Source organism: Chiloscyllium plagiosum, chromosome 24 (genome assembly GCF_004010195.1).
Source record: "Chiloscyllium plagiosum isolate BGI_BamShark_2017 chromosome 24, ASM401019v2, whole genome shotgun sequence".
Classification (NCBI taxonomy): Eukaryota; Metazoa; Chordata; class Chondrichthyes; order Orectolobiformes; family Hemiscylliidae; genus Chiloscyllium; species Chiloscyllium plagiosum.
In genome coordinates this window covers 13,645,983-13,661,579 of record NC_057733.1, presented here as the reverse complement: position 1 = coordinate 13,661,579, position 15,597 = coordinate 13,645,983, and the positions used below count along the sequence as shown (strand labels likewise).

General features: G+C 40.4%; 1 protein-coding gene across 12 annotated transcripts in view; it reads left to right on the top strand.

Annotated features, from left to right (window-relative positions):
• LOC122562032 (myocardin-like) overlaps window positions 1-15,597 on the top strand; it is a 662,438-nt gene that overhangs the window by 636,781 nt on the left and 10,060 nt on the right. For all 12 annotated transcript variants that reach the window (XM_043714469.1, XM_043714471.1, XM_043714465.1 and 9 more), the window contains 4 exons: window positions 1,827-2,083; window positions 5,156-5,309; window positions 9,616-10,632; window positions 13,299-13,391. In XM_043714469.1, coding sequence (XP_043570404.1) covers window positions 1,827-2,083; window positions 5,156-5,309; window positions 9,616-10,632; window positions 13,299-13,391 — 1,521 coding nt within the window. The remainder of the gene's footprint in view (window positions 1-1,826; window positions 2,084-5,155; window positions 5,310-9,615; window positions 10,633-13,298; window positions 13,392-15,597) is intronic.

The following is a 15,597-nucleotide window of genomic DNA, read 5'->3' as shown; positions in this document are numbered from 1 at the left end:
CAACCCCGGCAACACCCCCGTAAATCTCCCCCGAACCCCCCCAAGCTCCACAACACCCTCCCTGACAGGAAGGAGACCAGAACTGCACGCAACACTCCAACAGTGGCCCAACCAATGTCCCACACAGCCGCAACACGATCTCCCAATTCCTGTACTCAATACTCTGACCAATAAAGGAAAACATACCAAACACCCTCCTCACCATCCTATCTACCTGCGACTCCACTTTCAAGGAGCTATGAACCTGCACTTAAAGGTCTCTTTGTTCAGCAACACTCCCTAGGTCCTTACCATTAAGTGTATAAGTTCTGCTAAGATTTGCTTTCCCAAAATGCGGCACCTCACATTTATCTGAATTAAACTCCATCTGCCACTTCTCAGCTCATTGGCCCATCTGGTCCAGATCCTGTTGTAATCTGATGTAACCCTCTTTGCTGTCCACTACACCTCCAATTTTGGTATCATCTGCAAACTTAATAACTATACCTCTTATGTACATAACAAAAGTTTATGCATACAATAAAATGTACTGTATCGTGTATTCATCTGCAGTATTGAACTGATATGTACACAACAAGAGACTTTTGGTTGGATAGAAAATCCAGCACTAATTACTTTCAAAAGAATTTATCATCACAAGGTAGCAAGTTATGATATGTTATTTTCCAAACAATAATCCTGCTGTATTAACACATTCCGACCAACAGCACTTCCATGTATCATATCAGCTTATTGGCTGTCCTGCATTTTTTCAGTGTGTTGCAAAATGATTGAGGATGCTGTGCTTTGAAAATTTACCTTTGATACAATTTTTAATTCTTTGAGGATTCTTTTGCATGCTGGGGTTGGAATGTTGAAAACAGGTTCAAATTTATTAATAATAACCAGACATTTTTTTATTCTTTAGAACCTCCTGCAGGGTTGGCACTCATCTGTTACTTCATTCCATTCAATCCCTTCACAATGGGTTTTTGAGTATGATTATAAGTACCAGAATACTCCATTGTCAAGAGCAATCTCTCAGAACAGAAAGTTTTTTTTTTGTTTTCAATTGACCCAAATCACTTTCATTTCAAAAATTATCACGAGTTACATCTGTGCATGAAGCATATTGGCAAAGTGAAGTGTTTCTTAAAAAAAAAAGGAAAATTACTTTCACAACAATTAGGTCCAAAAGAAAATAGGATTTGTTGAAAAATGTTTGCTTTGTTTGAGCATCTGCATTAAGTTATTAAGAAATTTACATAAAAGATCAAGGTGTAGCGTAGTCTGAAAAGCATAGAAAAGGTGATGTGATAAATGAGACCTTTATGATACCAAATTTTTAAAATAAGAGACTGCAGAATGCCTGATGAATGAGACTTATTCTGTTTAAGCCTGCCATGTATTTGGACCTTAAAGCCCAGTTTATTTAATGCAAGCTTAGATTTGGGAGTAAAACCAGAGCTGCGTTACAATATTGCTAAGCCTGTAGTGTGAATTCATCATTGGATTTATCAACGAGATTCACTAGACCCCAGATGCACCATTCTTTGAGACATCCCATTTTATCCTAACCAGTTATTTGTAGTCTTAAATGTTTTACCATCACATCGAGAGGCATGTGTTCACCTGTCATAGACTTCAAACTGTTGCCACCTGAAAATTGTAAAATGATCAAATGTCACATTGAATTCATAGATCTCCGCGTCAAACTACAGCTGAAACAGACTCTTTTTTGCAACAGGAAGAATAAATCAGAATTTCATATTCTTGCATCTGCTTATCGCATGGCTTAACATGTAAAAAGTTGAAATATTCCCTTTCATTTCTTCCATAAAATTTAGACCAAACTATCTCCTGATGGAAAAAACCAGCGCCACAAGAAGCCAAAGGATACAAAACCAAAGGTGAAGAAACTGAAGTATCACCAGTACATTCCACCAGATCAAAAGCCAGAGAAATCCCCACCTCCAATGGATTCAGCCTATGCCAGGCTGCTCCAGCAACAACAGCTCTTCCTCCAGCTGCAGATATTAAGCCAGCAGCAGCACCATCAGCAGCATCATTATAATTATCAGAACATTCTGGCCACATCTCTCAAGTGAGTAGGCTGAAGCTTGGAAAATCGCTGAATGTCTTTTGAGCTTTTAGCTTTGCTTTCCTCATCACTATCTCACTAGCTCTGAAGTAAAGTCAAAAATCACATGACATCTGGTTATAGTCCAACGTGTTTATTTGAAAACGCAAGCATTTGGAATGCTGCTCCTTTGTCAGGTGTTAGTGAGAGAGGAAGACCTTAGACACAGAATTTTTAAGGAAAAGATCAAAGGGTCGTACAACTCGTGAATGAATTGAACACGTTGGGTGAAATTGGGTACTGCAGATGCTGGAGATTAGAATCAAGATTAGAGGGGTGCTGGAAAAGCACAGCGGGTCAGGCAGCATCCAAGGAGCAGAAAAATTGATGTTTCGGGCAAAAGTCCTTCATCAGGAAATTTAAAATTATTGGTTTACTGTCACTGAGAAAGTTCAGCTTTTTTGCAGTTTCAATTGGTAGATCACAGTTTCAAATAATCACAGTTTTGTGCATGCCATATAGAGCAAGTAAAGAAGCAGGATATTGTAGCCTTTACAATTACTCTTTGACTGTGATATTTTGAAGCAGAGCTTCCCATCTTACATTCCATGTCATTGTGAAACTGGAAATTAGTAGGACATGAAACATATAATTGAGGTTAAAAACAATGGGCATGTTCATTGACATGTTATTATCAGACAGAAACAAAAAGAGTAAATAGATCATTAGCAAGACACAGCATGTTAAAATGCAAGCCTTCAGAAATAAAGTGACAGATTCTGAACCTCCCACCGAGATGTAAAGCTAGCATTCTGGCCACCCTTTATAGCAAGTGCTTGATTTTCAATGCCATCCACAATGACAGTTTGATGCCTGTTAACTGAGTTGAAAATCTACCACAACGTGCCGGAACTGATGTTGAGTCATCAAATGAACCTTTCATGTAGATGCTTTGGTTGTAACTCGATTCCATTGTGTCCCAACGCTTCAGTATTTCGCAAAACAATAGTTGAATCTTGGTAGTTCTTGTATACTATAACCTTTTGATAACCAGATCAAAGTAGCCCTCTCACTGATGACAAGAATATGTCTGCTAGGCAAAAGTGAGGACTGCATATGCTGGAAATCAGAGTCTAGATTAAAGTGGGGCTGGAAAAGCACAGTAGGTCAGGCAGCATCCGAGGAGCAGGAAAATCAATGTTTCTGGCAAAAGCCCTTCATCAGGAATGAGGCCACCATGAGTCAGTGTTGAAAGGAGGAAATCTTTAAGAGGGTGAATGATGGAGTGGGGGTGGGGGTGGGGCAGTGCTTTGGCCTGGATGGTGTCAAGCCTGCAACAGGGCATGCATTAACATTTTGCAACATTGAGATGATTGTTCATGAAATTAACTTAAGTACAGTATAGTTACCAAGTACAACTCAGTGGAACTCACATCGACCACCTCTTTTATAGCTCTTGAGATTGTATTTTTCGAGGGGTGTGATACATTGGTGAATAGTGGTACTCCTCAGAATAGGATAAAGTTTCAGCCCGTGGAGGCAGTTCCATCAATCCCAGCAGCATTAGAGCTCATTATTAGTCATTGATGGGATGATAGAAAGGAGCCCAAAGAGGATCATGGCTACCCTACAAAACAAATTCCACAAGGTGGTGAGGGAGCCAACGGTCTTGGTAGATGAATAGGGTGGCTGGAATTTGTAGGGAAGGTGGGGAATAAGGAAGGGGAAGAGATACATCCTGAAGTGGTGGTCGAGGTGGGGGGTGTTCGGAGGGGGGGGGGGGAGCAAAATGACCTGTTCTCTTTCCCTCTCACTTTATTATGTACAGGATAAAAAAACAGCCTTCCCATTCCCCCTGGTCTGACCATGCCAACTGTGTTTTGCAGTGGGATGTGCATTTTCCAGATCAGTACACTTACTAACAAACCAAATTGACATTCAGCTATTTATTTATTTATTTTTATATACATAGTGTTAGACTGCTGATTTCAGCCCATCCCCCAATCTAGTGCACTATGGAGATTGGCAGGATGCTGGTGAGTTGGACACCTGACCCGTTTTACATGTCCCCATGCATACCAAAACACACCCACTGGGAAATGTGCAAATTGACAATTTATAGGCAAATCTATGTTTTATTTTACTGCTCACCTCACAAGACAACAGAATTATTTTCAGCAATTCACTAATCATGCTTCATTTTGAATGCAGAATAATTAATAACTAATATACAAACATATGTGGAAAAAGAAGTTGTGGAAATGCTATTGATCGGAGCACAATTACCAGAAAGGAAAGGTCTATACTTGCTCCAGTCACACGTACAGCTTTAAACTGGATAATCAATTCAATTTGCTCTGCAGCATTGAGAGAAATCAGGAGATAAACTCAGCTGAGATAAATTAAAAAATAAAAATACACATAATTAAATATAGGGCATTCTCATCGGGCCTGGCAGCATTCGTGACGAAGATCTGATGAAAGCACATCAATCTGATTTGTTAACCTTGTTTTGCCACCCCCTGCTGCTTCTTGACCATTCCAACATTTTCTGTTTCATGTTTGATTTCCAGCAACCATGTTCTTTAATTCATTTGATTTCTCACATTCTTTTTGAACTGAGCGTTGGAATGGTTATCTATTGTATTTGATTCCATAAAATTCAACAGTGGTTCAAAGAGAGAGAATGAATATTGGAAACCAGTAGCTGACTGTATAACATTTAAAAAGGAAAGCTGGATTAATAGGTCAGATTAACGATGGATATTTTCTTTTGTATTTCATTCATGGGAAGTTGCTTGCCCAGCCTTAAGTGTCCTTGAGAAGATGGTGGTGAGCCATCTTTTAAACTGAATAGCTTGCTAGATCATTTCAAAAAGTAGTGAAGAATTGATCTCCGTGTCCTGGAGTCACACATGATGATGGTCCTCTAGTTGCATGGTCACCATTATTGATTTTGCCTTTTATTGTAAATTTATTCAATGAATTTATCCAAAATCACTGTAATGCAACAAGTTACCTCATTAGAAGTGAAAAGCATTGTGATTAGCAGATGTGCTTCTGTAAATACAATGAATGCTTTGAATGTTTTTACAGGCAGTCTGGTGAGCAGCTTTCCCGAAACACTTGCACTTCAACGACTACTGTCTCAAGCAGCAGTTTGACCCCAATGAAGTCTGCAATGTCCAGTCAAACCAGTGGCTCTCCATTGAAATTGGGACCTCTTCCATCCAATCTGGATGACTTAAAAGTATGTTCAATCCCATTTACAATGTTAACTTTTAGGTTGTTAGCAATTAAAATTTACATGCATTTCAACTATGTTAAGATGGTACCTCATTTTCTTATGGCTGCAAAAAGTGTTCAAACAAAGCCGAATTACTCAGTCTGTAAGTTCACAAAGACACCCCATTGTGTTTGGACAGGGAGTAGGTGGAGGTATGAGATGGGAGGTGATAGCAGTGAAGACCATAGAAAATAACATAAACCGCTAAAAATGGTCACTTGTGCCATTTCACAAGGATTTGTGCAAATTCTCCACTTCAGTTCCATCAAGACACTGGAGAAACCCAACATTGCAGCTTACAAGTACATTATATCTCACTTTATATATTAATTTGGGTATCAATGACAGAATCACTTACACCCCTATTTTTCTGGTTAGCTAGCTAGACCTAGTGTATTTGTGTTTACCACTGAAGCCAGAACAATGTAGGAGCATGTGGGGGGATTACACAAGTGATGTCAGCCCCCTTCTGCATCCCCAGCTCCCGGTTTATACTTTAAAGTCAAACCCTCTTCCAAGATGCTGACCAGCATCCCATTACCTCAAGCGGTATTCTGAGAGGTCATTATGATAATAGATGTAAACAACTCTCACCACCTTGCAGACTTGCCACTTGATCTGTAAGTGGAGACCTCTCTGAAAGGCTGTCGAGATCCATCTTCACTTCATACACCACACATTTAAAATCACAACACCCAGAACATTTTATAAACTAAAAGTTCTAGTTATTGTAAAATTATGTAATTGCAACAGACAAATCACAGGAATATTAATTAATTATTTCACCTTGATATTTACCAGGGGGTTAATGTGGTGGACATGATTACCTCTCTTTCTGTTGTCATGACATAAGAACAAAACATAAATAATGAAAAGCTGAATAGCTGAACACAACTAAATGGGTTGCAATGATGAACATTAAAGGAAGTTAGGGAAGACGTGATAGATTTTTGTTGATTTTTGTATACAATGCGAGAGGGCTGGCAGACAGCTAAAATAATTCCTGTATTTGAAAAGGGAAATAGAAGAGGTCTGGAGCTCTAAATCAATTAGATTTCATGTTTATGTAGAAAAGACAATAAAATCCTTCCTAAAAATTTAGTGAAAAAATATTTGGAAATTGAAAATATAACACAGATCTTTGGTCAACACTGATTTCAGAAGACAAGATCATAATTTCCGAACTTTACAGAATGTTTTGAAGAAGTAATAGAAAGGCTAGGTAAGGATGATAGCAAAGGTATATTTAGATTTGCAAAAGGTCTTCTTTGAAGCCTTTCAATAATTTGACTCATGACTAGGGTTAGAAAATAAACAGTGAGACAACAACCAGCAGACATTATAGCCACTAGCTACTTAAGAGAAATCATGAGAGACAGGGTTAAAGGTAGTTATTCAGATTGACAGTCAAAAGTGATGTACCACACTGACACCACTGTTACTGTAGGAGCATGAATGACATAACCTAGTGACACTAATTGATTAATATGAGCTATTTCAATTATGTTTTTGTCTATACCCAACTGACAAGCTTGGCATTCACTGCAACATTGCTGAATGAAGAACGTTCTTTGGAAAGCCAAGTATAAGTGGTTGAGCTTACTAATGCTCCAGCAGTTTTCCTGCACACAGTAAGAATGTGATGCATTGATTGCAGTGTTTGCTTTTCTTTCTCTGTGTGGAGATTCCCAATGTTTTTCTTTTTTAGCTTTTGCAATGAGCAATCATCTCTCAGTTAGCCAGAGGTTATACTGTTTGATGAGGACCAACATACCAGGCTGTACATCACAATTTAATTTGCTGCTAAACTGCAACTATGCCCCTCTAAAACTCCCCTTAAACAATTCAGTGCAATATGTTTAAAACATTTAATAACATCAGAAGCTACTACATTTACACCACTCTCACCATGGGGAAAAGTCTTCTTTATTTGCTCTATTAGCGCCGATCATATCTTTATAATGCTTTGTATTCATTGCTTCCTTAACATGTTCCTCTAAATGGAAAGCACAACAACAAGTCAAACTGCTTCCTCAACTATCAAAAGTGCCACAAGGGATTCAGTTTTGTATATTTGACATACATACGCATTATGTTTAAATGGAAACATAGCACACTAGAGTTGTCTTAGTCATTTTTTAACAAGCTTTGTTTTGGTGGGCTCCAGCAACCAGGAAGGAAAAACCAGCAAAACTGGTGAATGACACATACTGGCTCATCTTGTAGACTTCCAAGTGGAGCTCCACTATGACAAGTACATTCATTTGCAAGTATTACTGGTTTGTCCTGGTAAATGAATGGCATAAGCAAAGATGCTGTTGTGCCAAGGAATTTACACTTCCGTAAAATTACGTTCTGTTTCATTGCAGCTTACCTGTATATTACATCTCATTTTATGTATTACTTTGGATATCAATGATAGAATCACATAAAAGTTACACCCCTATACAGCTGGTTAGCTAGCCAGACGTGATGTATTTGTATTTACCACTCAAGCCAGAATAAAGTAGGAGCATTAATGACATAACCTGGTGACACTAATTGATTAATATGAGCTATATTTTTGTCTATATCCAACTGACAAGCTTGGCATTCACTGCAACATTGCTAAAGTTACTCTTGGCCACAAAGAATAGTAAGCTGTCTTGAGAAGTGTTCTTAATGGGAAGGTTATAAAGATTTTGCTGGCATTTTGCATAGAAAGTTTTCAGCGATACTTAGACAGCCATTTTCATCTAGCCCACTCAACCAAGGCAGTGATTGTAAATTATTTACAGAACTGACCTGGAAATAAATCATGCAAACCTCATGGAAACAATAATTAATGCAACCTTTGGCAACCTATTAAATATTCCCTTTAATTTACAGCATGCAACTTCCAACTAGACTATGCTGAACTGCACATTCCCTGAAAGAGATCCCTCTGCAGGCTCTTGCAACTTACTGCATATGGATTGTATGCATTGGATTGCATCCTAAACTGGATAATACAGAAATATTGCTCTGTAAATAAACTGACAGTGCCACCGTATCATGCAGGGATTAATCCAGCTGACTCATTTATACTCTGGGCATTGCAATTAGTCATGATGCTATCAGGGGAACCTCTCCAAATATAAACTTTTTATATAAGCAAAGCAAGATTCAGAGGCGAGAGGTGTCTCAACAGTTAAAATACAAATGATTATTTTTAAAAATCCGAAGTAAAACCTTGGTCCCAGAAAAGCAACGTGTACCCCAGTGCTAAAAATCTAACTGACAAGAATTATAGTTCATTACAGAGACAAAATTGGTCAGTTCAATCTCAATATAGTTGGAGGTCCATTTTCAGCTTTGTAATAACCCCACTGATAGTTCAGCTTTGTTATAATGGGGTCTCCCTATGATATGAACTACAATTGTTATTGGATTGACCTTGAACAATTGGAAGTGTTGCCAACCATACATCAGTTACTGAAAATTCCAAAACATCTCTTTGAACGTTCCAGTGCAGTCAACCTTTTGTTATGAATTCTGGGTTGTATATGGCCATTCATAAACATGCCGTATAACTGTACAAAGTATCAATTGTAATGTTATTTACGACATTAAATTCAATGATTTTGGACAATTGCAGAGCAAAAGCTGCATGTCCTACTTTTGCATGTCTTGCCAAGGGTACCCTTCAGGAAAAAAAAATGCGTTTTTACTGATTAAAATGTGAGTACAGCATGCATTTATTCTTTATGCATCATTTCTTGTCTGAATTCAGAACCCACCTAAATCTTTTGAACGATTAAAGGAAGGCTCTACCTGGCTTTTCAAGTGAGCATGAAAGGATCCATGACATTTTTGGAGAAACTGAGTGTTTTCACTGCAAAATAAAATTACTCAGTTGTTTGTCTTATTACAGTTTGCAGTACATGGCTAGGCCAAATTTGCTGTCACCTTTTCCCACAAAAACAGGAGTGTACTCACTTCCAAAGTAGTTGATTAAAGTGGCTTGAAAAGTTTCCAAAAGTTAGTTTTAACCACTTTATGAACACTTTTTTTCTCTCAGTGCTACACCAATACTTTGACTACAATTCCAAACAACTTATTGGAGTGCCTTGTAACACCTTTAGCAACTGAAAGACTCTTTATAAGTATATATTTGTACTTTCCTTTCCATGCCAGAAAAGCAAAATCATATATTTTCTCAATCAATAGGGTTAGTGGATACAGTTGTTTGTTACTGATGCAGTCTAGGATGAACTCTGTATGATTTGGGCTTTCTTTCTTCACGATGCAGGTCTCAGAGTTAAGGCAGCAGCTGAGAATACGAGGTCTTCCAGTGTCTGGTACAAAAACTGCACTCATGAAGCGGCTGAAACCGTTCCAAGACCCGAAGAGCAGCCCCCTGCCGGCCAGCAGTACCAGCACGAGCTCCACAGGTTCGGTCAGCGAGATGACGGCCGCGACGTTCCCGATGACTCCCGTGACCACGCTCTCAACCTTTCAGACTCAGACCGCGACCACGGTGCTGCCAAATGGATTTTACCAGTTTGGCAGCACCAGTTCAACGCCTCCCATTTCACCGGCGTCGTCCGATCTCTCTGTCACCGGATCCGACTTGAGCGGCTTACCGGATACCTTCAGCGACGTGCCTGTGTCTTCCCCGGTTCACCTGAGTGCCGAAGACAGCCTGATGAGTAGCATGAATGGAGGCAGCATCCAGGTGGAACTGGACGGCTTTGACACCCAGAAGGACAAAATGCTCATGGAGAAGCAGAAAGTTATCGACGAGCTGACTTGGAAGCTGCACATGGAGCAAAAGCAAGTGGAGGAACTGAAGATACAGCTTCAGAAGCAGAAACAGAATAATCAGCATGACCCACAGGCTTCCTCCCAGGCACTCTTCAGTGCAGCTGTTAAGCAGGAAAACCTGATGTCCAGTTGCCCATTTGCAGCACAGCAGGTGAAAGACAGAAATACAACGCCGATGATCTCCTCCACATCCAGCAACAGTTCTACAGAGAGTTTGAACACATCCGGTACCCCATCGGGAATGGCGACCAGTCAGGCGTGCGTGGAAGCTGCAGAGCACAGTGCAGTGAGGTCCCCACCATTTCTGAGTCCACAGTGCTCCCCTCAGCATTCTCCAGTGGGAGGCCTGACCAGCAGCCCTCAGCATGCCAGCCTTCCCCCATCTCCCAACAATCATTTCCTCCTGCCGGTGTCGCCCGCCCCCCAGAATGGAGACGGCCGCAGTGTTTCACCCCATCAGCTTCAGTCCATTCCCACTTGCAGCAGCCAACTCAAGATGCAGGTAAAGGTCAACTGTGCTGTGGATTGCAGGGTATTTTGTAGTTTTGGAATGTTGGCTCAGTTCCTGCCACATGTCGCACAGGGGCCTAGCAAATAAACATGGCCAAAACCATGAACCATTTTCCATTATCAACTACAATGTCACCGCATAAAGCATATAAAGCTTTTCAGCGAACTCAGGTAGGCTCATCAGTTCAACAGGAAGTTTATAAATTGCAAGGATGGGGAGATGGTAATACCATTAAACCACAGGCCAAGGCTCTTGTTCAGGGGATATAAGTTGAATTGACTTAATAAATATAGAATTGAAAGCTAGCCTCAGTAAAGATGACATTGTGTTGAGGTTGTGCATGATGTTGGTGAGGCACCTTCTGCAGTACTGTGTCCAGTTCTGGTCTCCCTGTTATTGGAAGGATATTATTAAGCTAGAGAGGGTTCATTTGAAATCACAAGCTTTCAGAGTACTGATCCTTCATTAGATGAAGTGTTTAATGATTGAGCAGCGCTCCGAAAGCTTGTGACTTCAAATAAACCAGTTGGACTATAACCTGGTGTTGTGTGACTTCTGACCTTGTCCATCCCAGCCCAACACTGACACCTTCATGTCATGGCCTGCATGTGACTCAGATTCACAGAAATGTAGTTGCTTCAGTACCTTCTGAAACGGCCTAGCAAGTCACTCAGTTCAAAGGCACTTCAGGCATGGGAATCAAACCTTCGTGGTGATGCCCACATCCTGGACGGAGAAGAATAAAGAAAAATATCCTCTAATTAATGCATGTTTGATTGGAAAGCATAAAGGAAGTTCTGCTTCGAATCCACTATATTGTACCCGCCCTTGGAATGCTTGATGGGACAAAGTGGAGAGAGAGAAACATATCTAAGGAAGGATGTAATTGCTTTGGAAGTAGAACAGTGAAGATTCACTGATTTGATGCTTGAGATGACAGTGTAGTCCTATGATAAAAGGCTGAGAAAATTGGACCTATACTGTCAGGTGTTTAGAAACATGGGAGGTGACTTCATTGAAAAGAACACAACACTGAAGGGACTTAGCAGGGCAGGCTCTGAGACGTTCTTTCTCCAGGCTGGGAATCTGTACCAGAGTGGTACTGCCTCAGGTTCAGAGATCAATAATTTAGGACTGAGATGAGTAGAGATACCTGCACTCAGGGTTTTAGAATTCTCTTCCTCTGTAGGGTTGTGAATGCTCCAGCATTGAGTAAATTTAAGATTGGGATAGTTTTGATCTCTCTGGGCATCAGGGGGGCATGGTTAGTTGAAGAAAAAAGAGTTGCGGTAAAAGATGAATATTGCTTGTGTTGATTGGTAGAGCAATCCTGAAAAGCTGTGTGGTCTATTGCTGCTCCTATTTCTTTCTGTTTTTAATGAGCTTTACTCTGCACGTAGTGTCAGATTACAACTTGGATTAATGAGTATTGCCTGTAATGATAAACACGGTGGCACAGTGATTAGCACTGCTGCCTCACAGCGCCAGAGACCCAGGTTCAATTCCCACCTCGGGCAAGTGTCTGTGTGGAGTTTGCACATTCTCCCTGTGTCTGCATGGGTTTACTCCGGGTGCTCTGGTTTCCTCTCACAGTCCTAAGATGTGCGGGTTAGGTGAATTGGCCCATAGTGTTAGGTGAAGGGGTAAATGTCTGGGTGGGTTGCTCTTCGGAGGGTTGGTGTAGACTTGTTGGGTCAAAGAACCTATTTCCACACTGTAAGTAATCTAATCTAAATGAGAGACTGAAGTTTGACAAGTGCTATTCCTAAAGCTTTCTCCTAAAGCTTTCACCTATAATAGCAAAAGCATACTAGGTTCAAGGTGCTTATTATAATAAGAGACAGACTCTGATAGTTAGCTTAAGCGGTGGGATGGACGTTGAGGAGAAAACCATTTAATTATGTAGGATGATGACATACGTAAAACACCAGTAGAATCTGAACAGAAAGGCTTATGCTCACAATCCCATTGTGGCACCTCGCAAGGGCCTGAAGAGGACAATCATAGACCACCTAAAAGGCTTGACCTACTGCTTCTGATATTAACTCCCATACTCCACAGCACATCCTGTCCCTTTGTCCTAGTTCCTCCTTGACACTGGGATTGTTGGGCTGCACTTGTGCTGTCAGCTACAGCCCCTTCATGGTGCTGTTGAGCCTTAAGTGGCTTCCCATTTGGCCGGCTGCTTTTGCTGGGGTCCCGATCCCAGAGGAAGGCTGATAGCCTCGCCTCTGCCTGATCGGTGAGAAAGAGACAGTAAAAATCTTGCAGCAGCTCTTCCGTCAGGTGACAAGTCCCCTGATGTATCAACAAAATCGCACACATTCTTGGAACCTGTAAAATCGAGTGATCATTGTTTTTTCACTTTGCATAATTTGGGAACGAAGTTGTAATCATTCAAATACTTGTACTTGTGGTCAGATTCTATATTACATAAGCTTCTACATAAAACACATATATCAATGCCAATAAATTATTGCAGCAAAGTAACCATAAATACAGCTGAAGCAACTGGCTTTACATTTTCTTTAATAGATTTTTGGCATAGATTTTTGAAAATGTTGCCATTTGTTGAGAATGATAATTTGGAAAATCTGCCAGGTTAAAGAATCACTTTTGAATAACTTTAAATGTCTTCACTATCCCTTTTACTATAGGCCACAAAGGGACAGGAGCCTCAGCACCAAAATGGCAGTCCACAATTCCAACAGCTCCAACAACATATAATACGACAGCAGATACTCCGAAAGGTATTTATAATTAAAGGCTTAATTTCCTAGGAAACTACTTTAGGGTACTTTGCAAATCAGTTTGAGTATTAATTTATGCCGTAGGCCCTGAGGGGCCCAATGGCATGCAGAGACAAACTAAGAATTCGTCAGTGTGTGGTGTATGCCAGAGAATAAAGGGTTGCCTGACATTGGGTTTAGAGAACTCTTCAGTTGCTCTGAAAATAAATTAATAGCTTAGTTTGCAATTTGTTTAAGAGTCTATGGGACAGACCATCAGATGAAGAGAAAAGCATCTAGTGACTGCATAGAAATTCACCAAAGCAAAACTGATTTCAGACCAAGTCTGAGCAGGGAACCTTAGTGTGGAAACAGTGCAAACCATTTACGAAGATTTGGATAGAATAAAAGGAGTAATGTTAGGGAGGTGGCAGCCTAGTGGTATAATCACTAGTGGACTTAATCCAGGGACCCAGGTAATGCTCGAGGGACCAAGGTTTGATTCCTGCTATCACGGATAATGGAATTTGAACTGAATAAGAATAGACTTCAATTAAACATCTAATAATGACCATGAAACCATTGTTGATCATTGGGAAAACTCATCTGGTTCATTAATATCTTTAAGGGAATGAATCTGCCGTTTTTACCTAGTCGGACCTATGTGAGACCGCAGAGATACAGTGATGTTATAGAGTCATATAACATAGGAACAGACCCTTCAGTCCAAGCAGACCATGCTGACCATAGTCCCAAACTAAATTAGTCCCACCTGCCTGCTTCTGGCACATATCCCTCCAAACCTTTCCTATTCATGTATTTATCCAAATGTCTTTTAAACGTTGTAATTGTACCCACTCCTACCACTTCCTCAGGAAGTTCATTCCACACACGAACCACTCTCTGTGTAAAAAAAATTGCCCCCATGTCTTTTTTAAATCTCTCCTCACACCTTAAAAATGTGCGTCCTAGTTTTGAAATCCCATCTGAGGGAAAAGACAAAAAACCATTAACTGTATCTATACCTCTCATTATTTTATCAACTTCTATAAGGTCGCCTCTCAACCTCCTATGTTCCAATGAAAAATGTCCCAGCTATCCAGCCTTTCTTTATAACTCATACCTGGTAAATCTCTTCTGAACCCTTTCCAGCTTACTAATATCCTTCTTATAACTGGGTGACTAGAACTGGACACAGTATTTCAGAAGAGGCTTCACCAATATCCTGTACAGCATCAACATGACTTCTCAACTTCTTTACACAAAGGACTGAGCAATGAAGGCAAGCATGCCAAATGCCTTTTTAACCATCCTTTCTATATGTGATGCAAAAGTCAAAGAATTATGTACCTGCATCCCTAGGTCCCTTTGTTCAACAACACTATTCAAGTACCATTAATTGTACAAACCCTAACTTAACTGTTGTAGCAAAGTGCAATACCTCGCACTTATCCAGATTGAACTGTATCTGCCATTTTTCTGCCCATTAACCCATTTGATCAAGATCCCTTGTGATCTTAGAAAACTGTCTACATTGCTACCAATTTTGGTGTAATCTGCAAACTTACTAACCATGCCTTCTATATTCTCACCTAAATCATTTATATAAATGTGGATAGAGAAAGCTGATGTGCTGAAAATTTTGTCAAACATTAAGATTGACAAGTCGCCAGGCCCAGACCAGATTTGTCCTCGGCTGCTTTGGGAAACGAGAAATGCAATTGCTTCGCCACTTGCGAAGATCTTTGCATCCTCGCTCTCCATTGGAGTCGTACCTGAGGACTGGAGAGAGGCAAATGTAATTCCTCTCTTCAAGAAAGGAAATAGGGAAATCCCCATCAATTACAGACCAGTCAGTCTCCCGTCTGTCGTCTGCATTGTTAGAAAGGATTCTGAGGGATAGGATTTATGACCATCTGGAAGAGCATAGATTGATTAAATGCAGTCAACACGGCTTTGTGAGGGGTAGGTCATGCCTCACAAACCTTATCGAGTTCTTTGAGGATGTGACTAGAAAAGTTGATGAGGATCGAGCTGTGGATGTGGACTAAATGGACTTCAGCAAGGCATTTGATAAGGTTCCCCATGGTAGGCTCATTCAGAAGGTCAGGAGGAATAGGATACAGGGGAACTTAGCTGCCTGGATACAGAATTGGTTGGGCAACAGAAGACAGCAAGTGGTAGTAGAAGGAAAATATTCTGCCTGGAAGTCTGTGGTGAGTGGTGT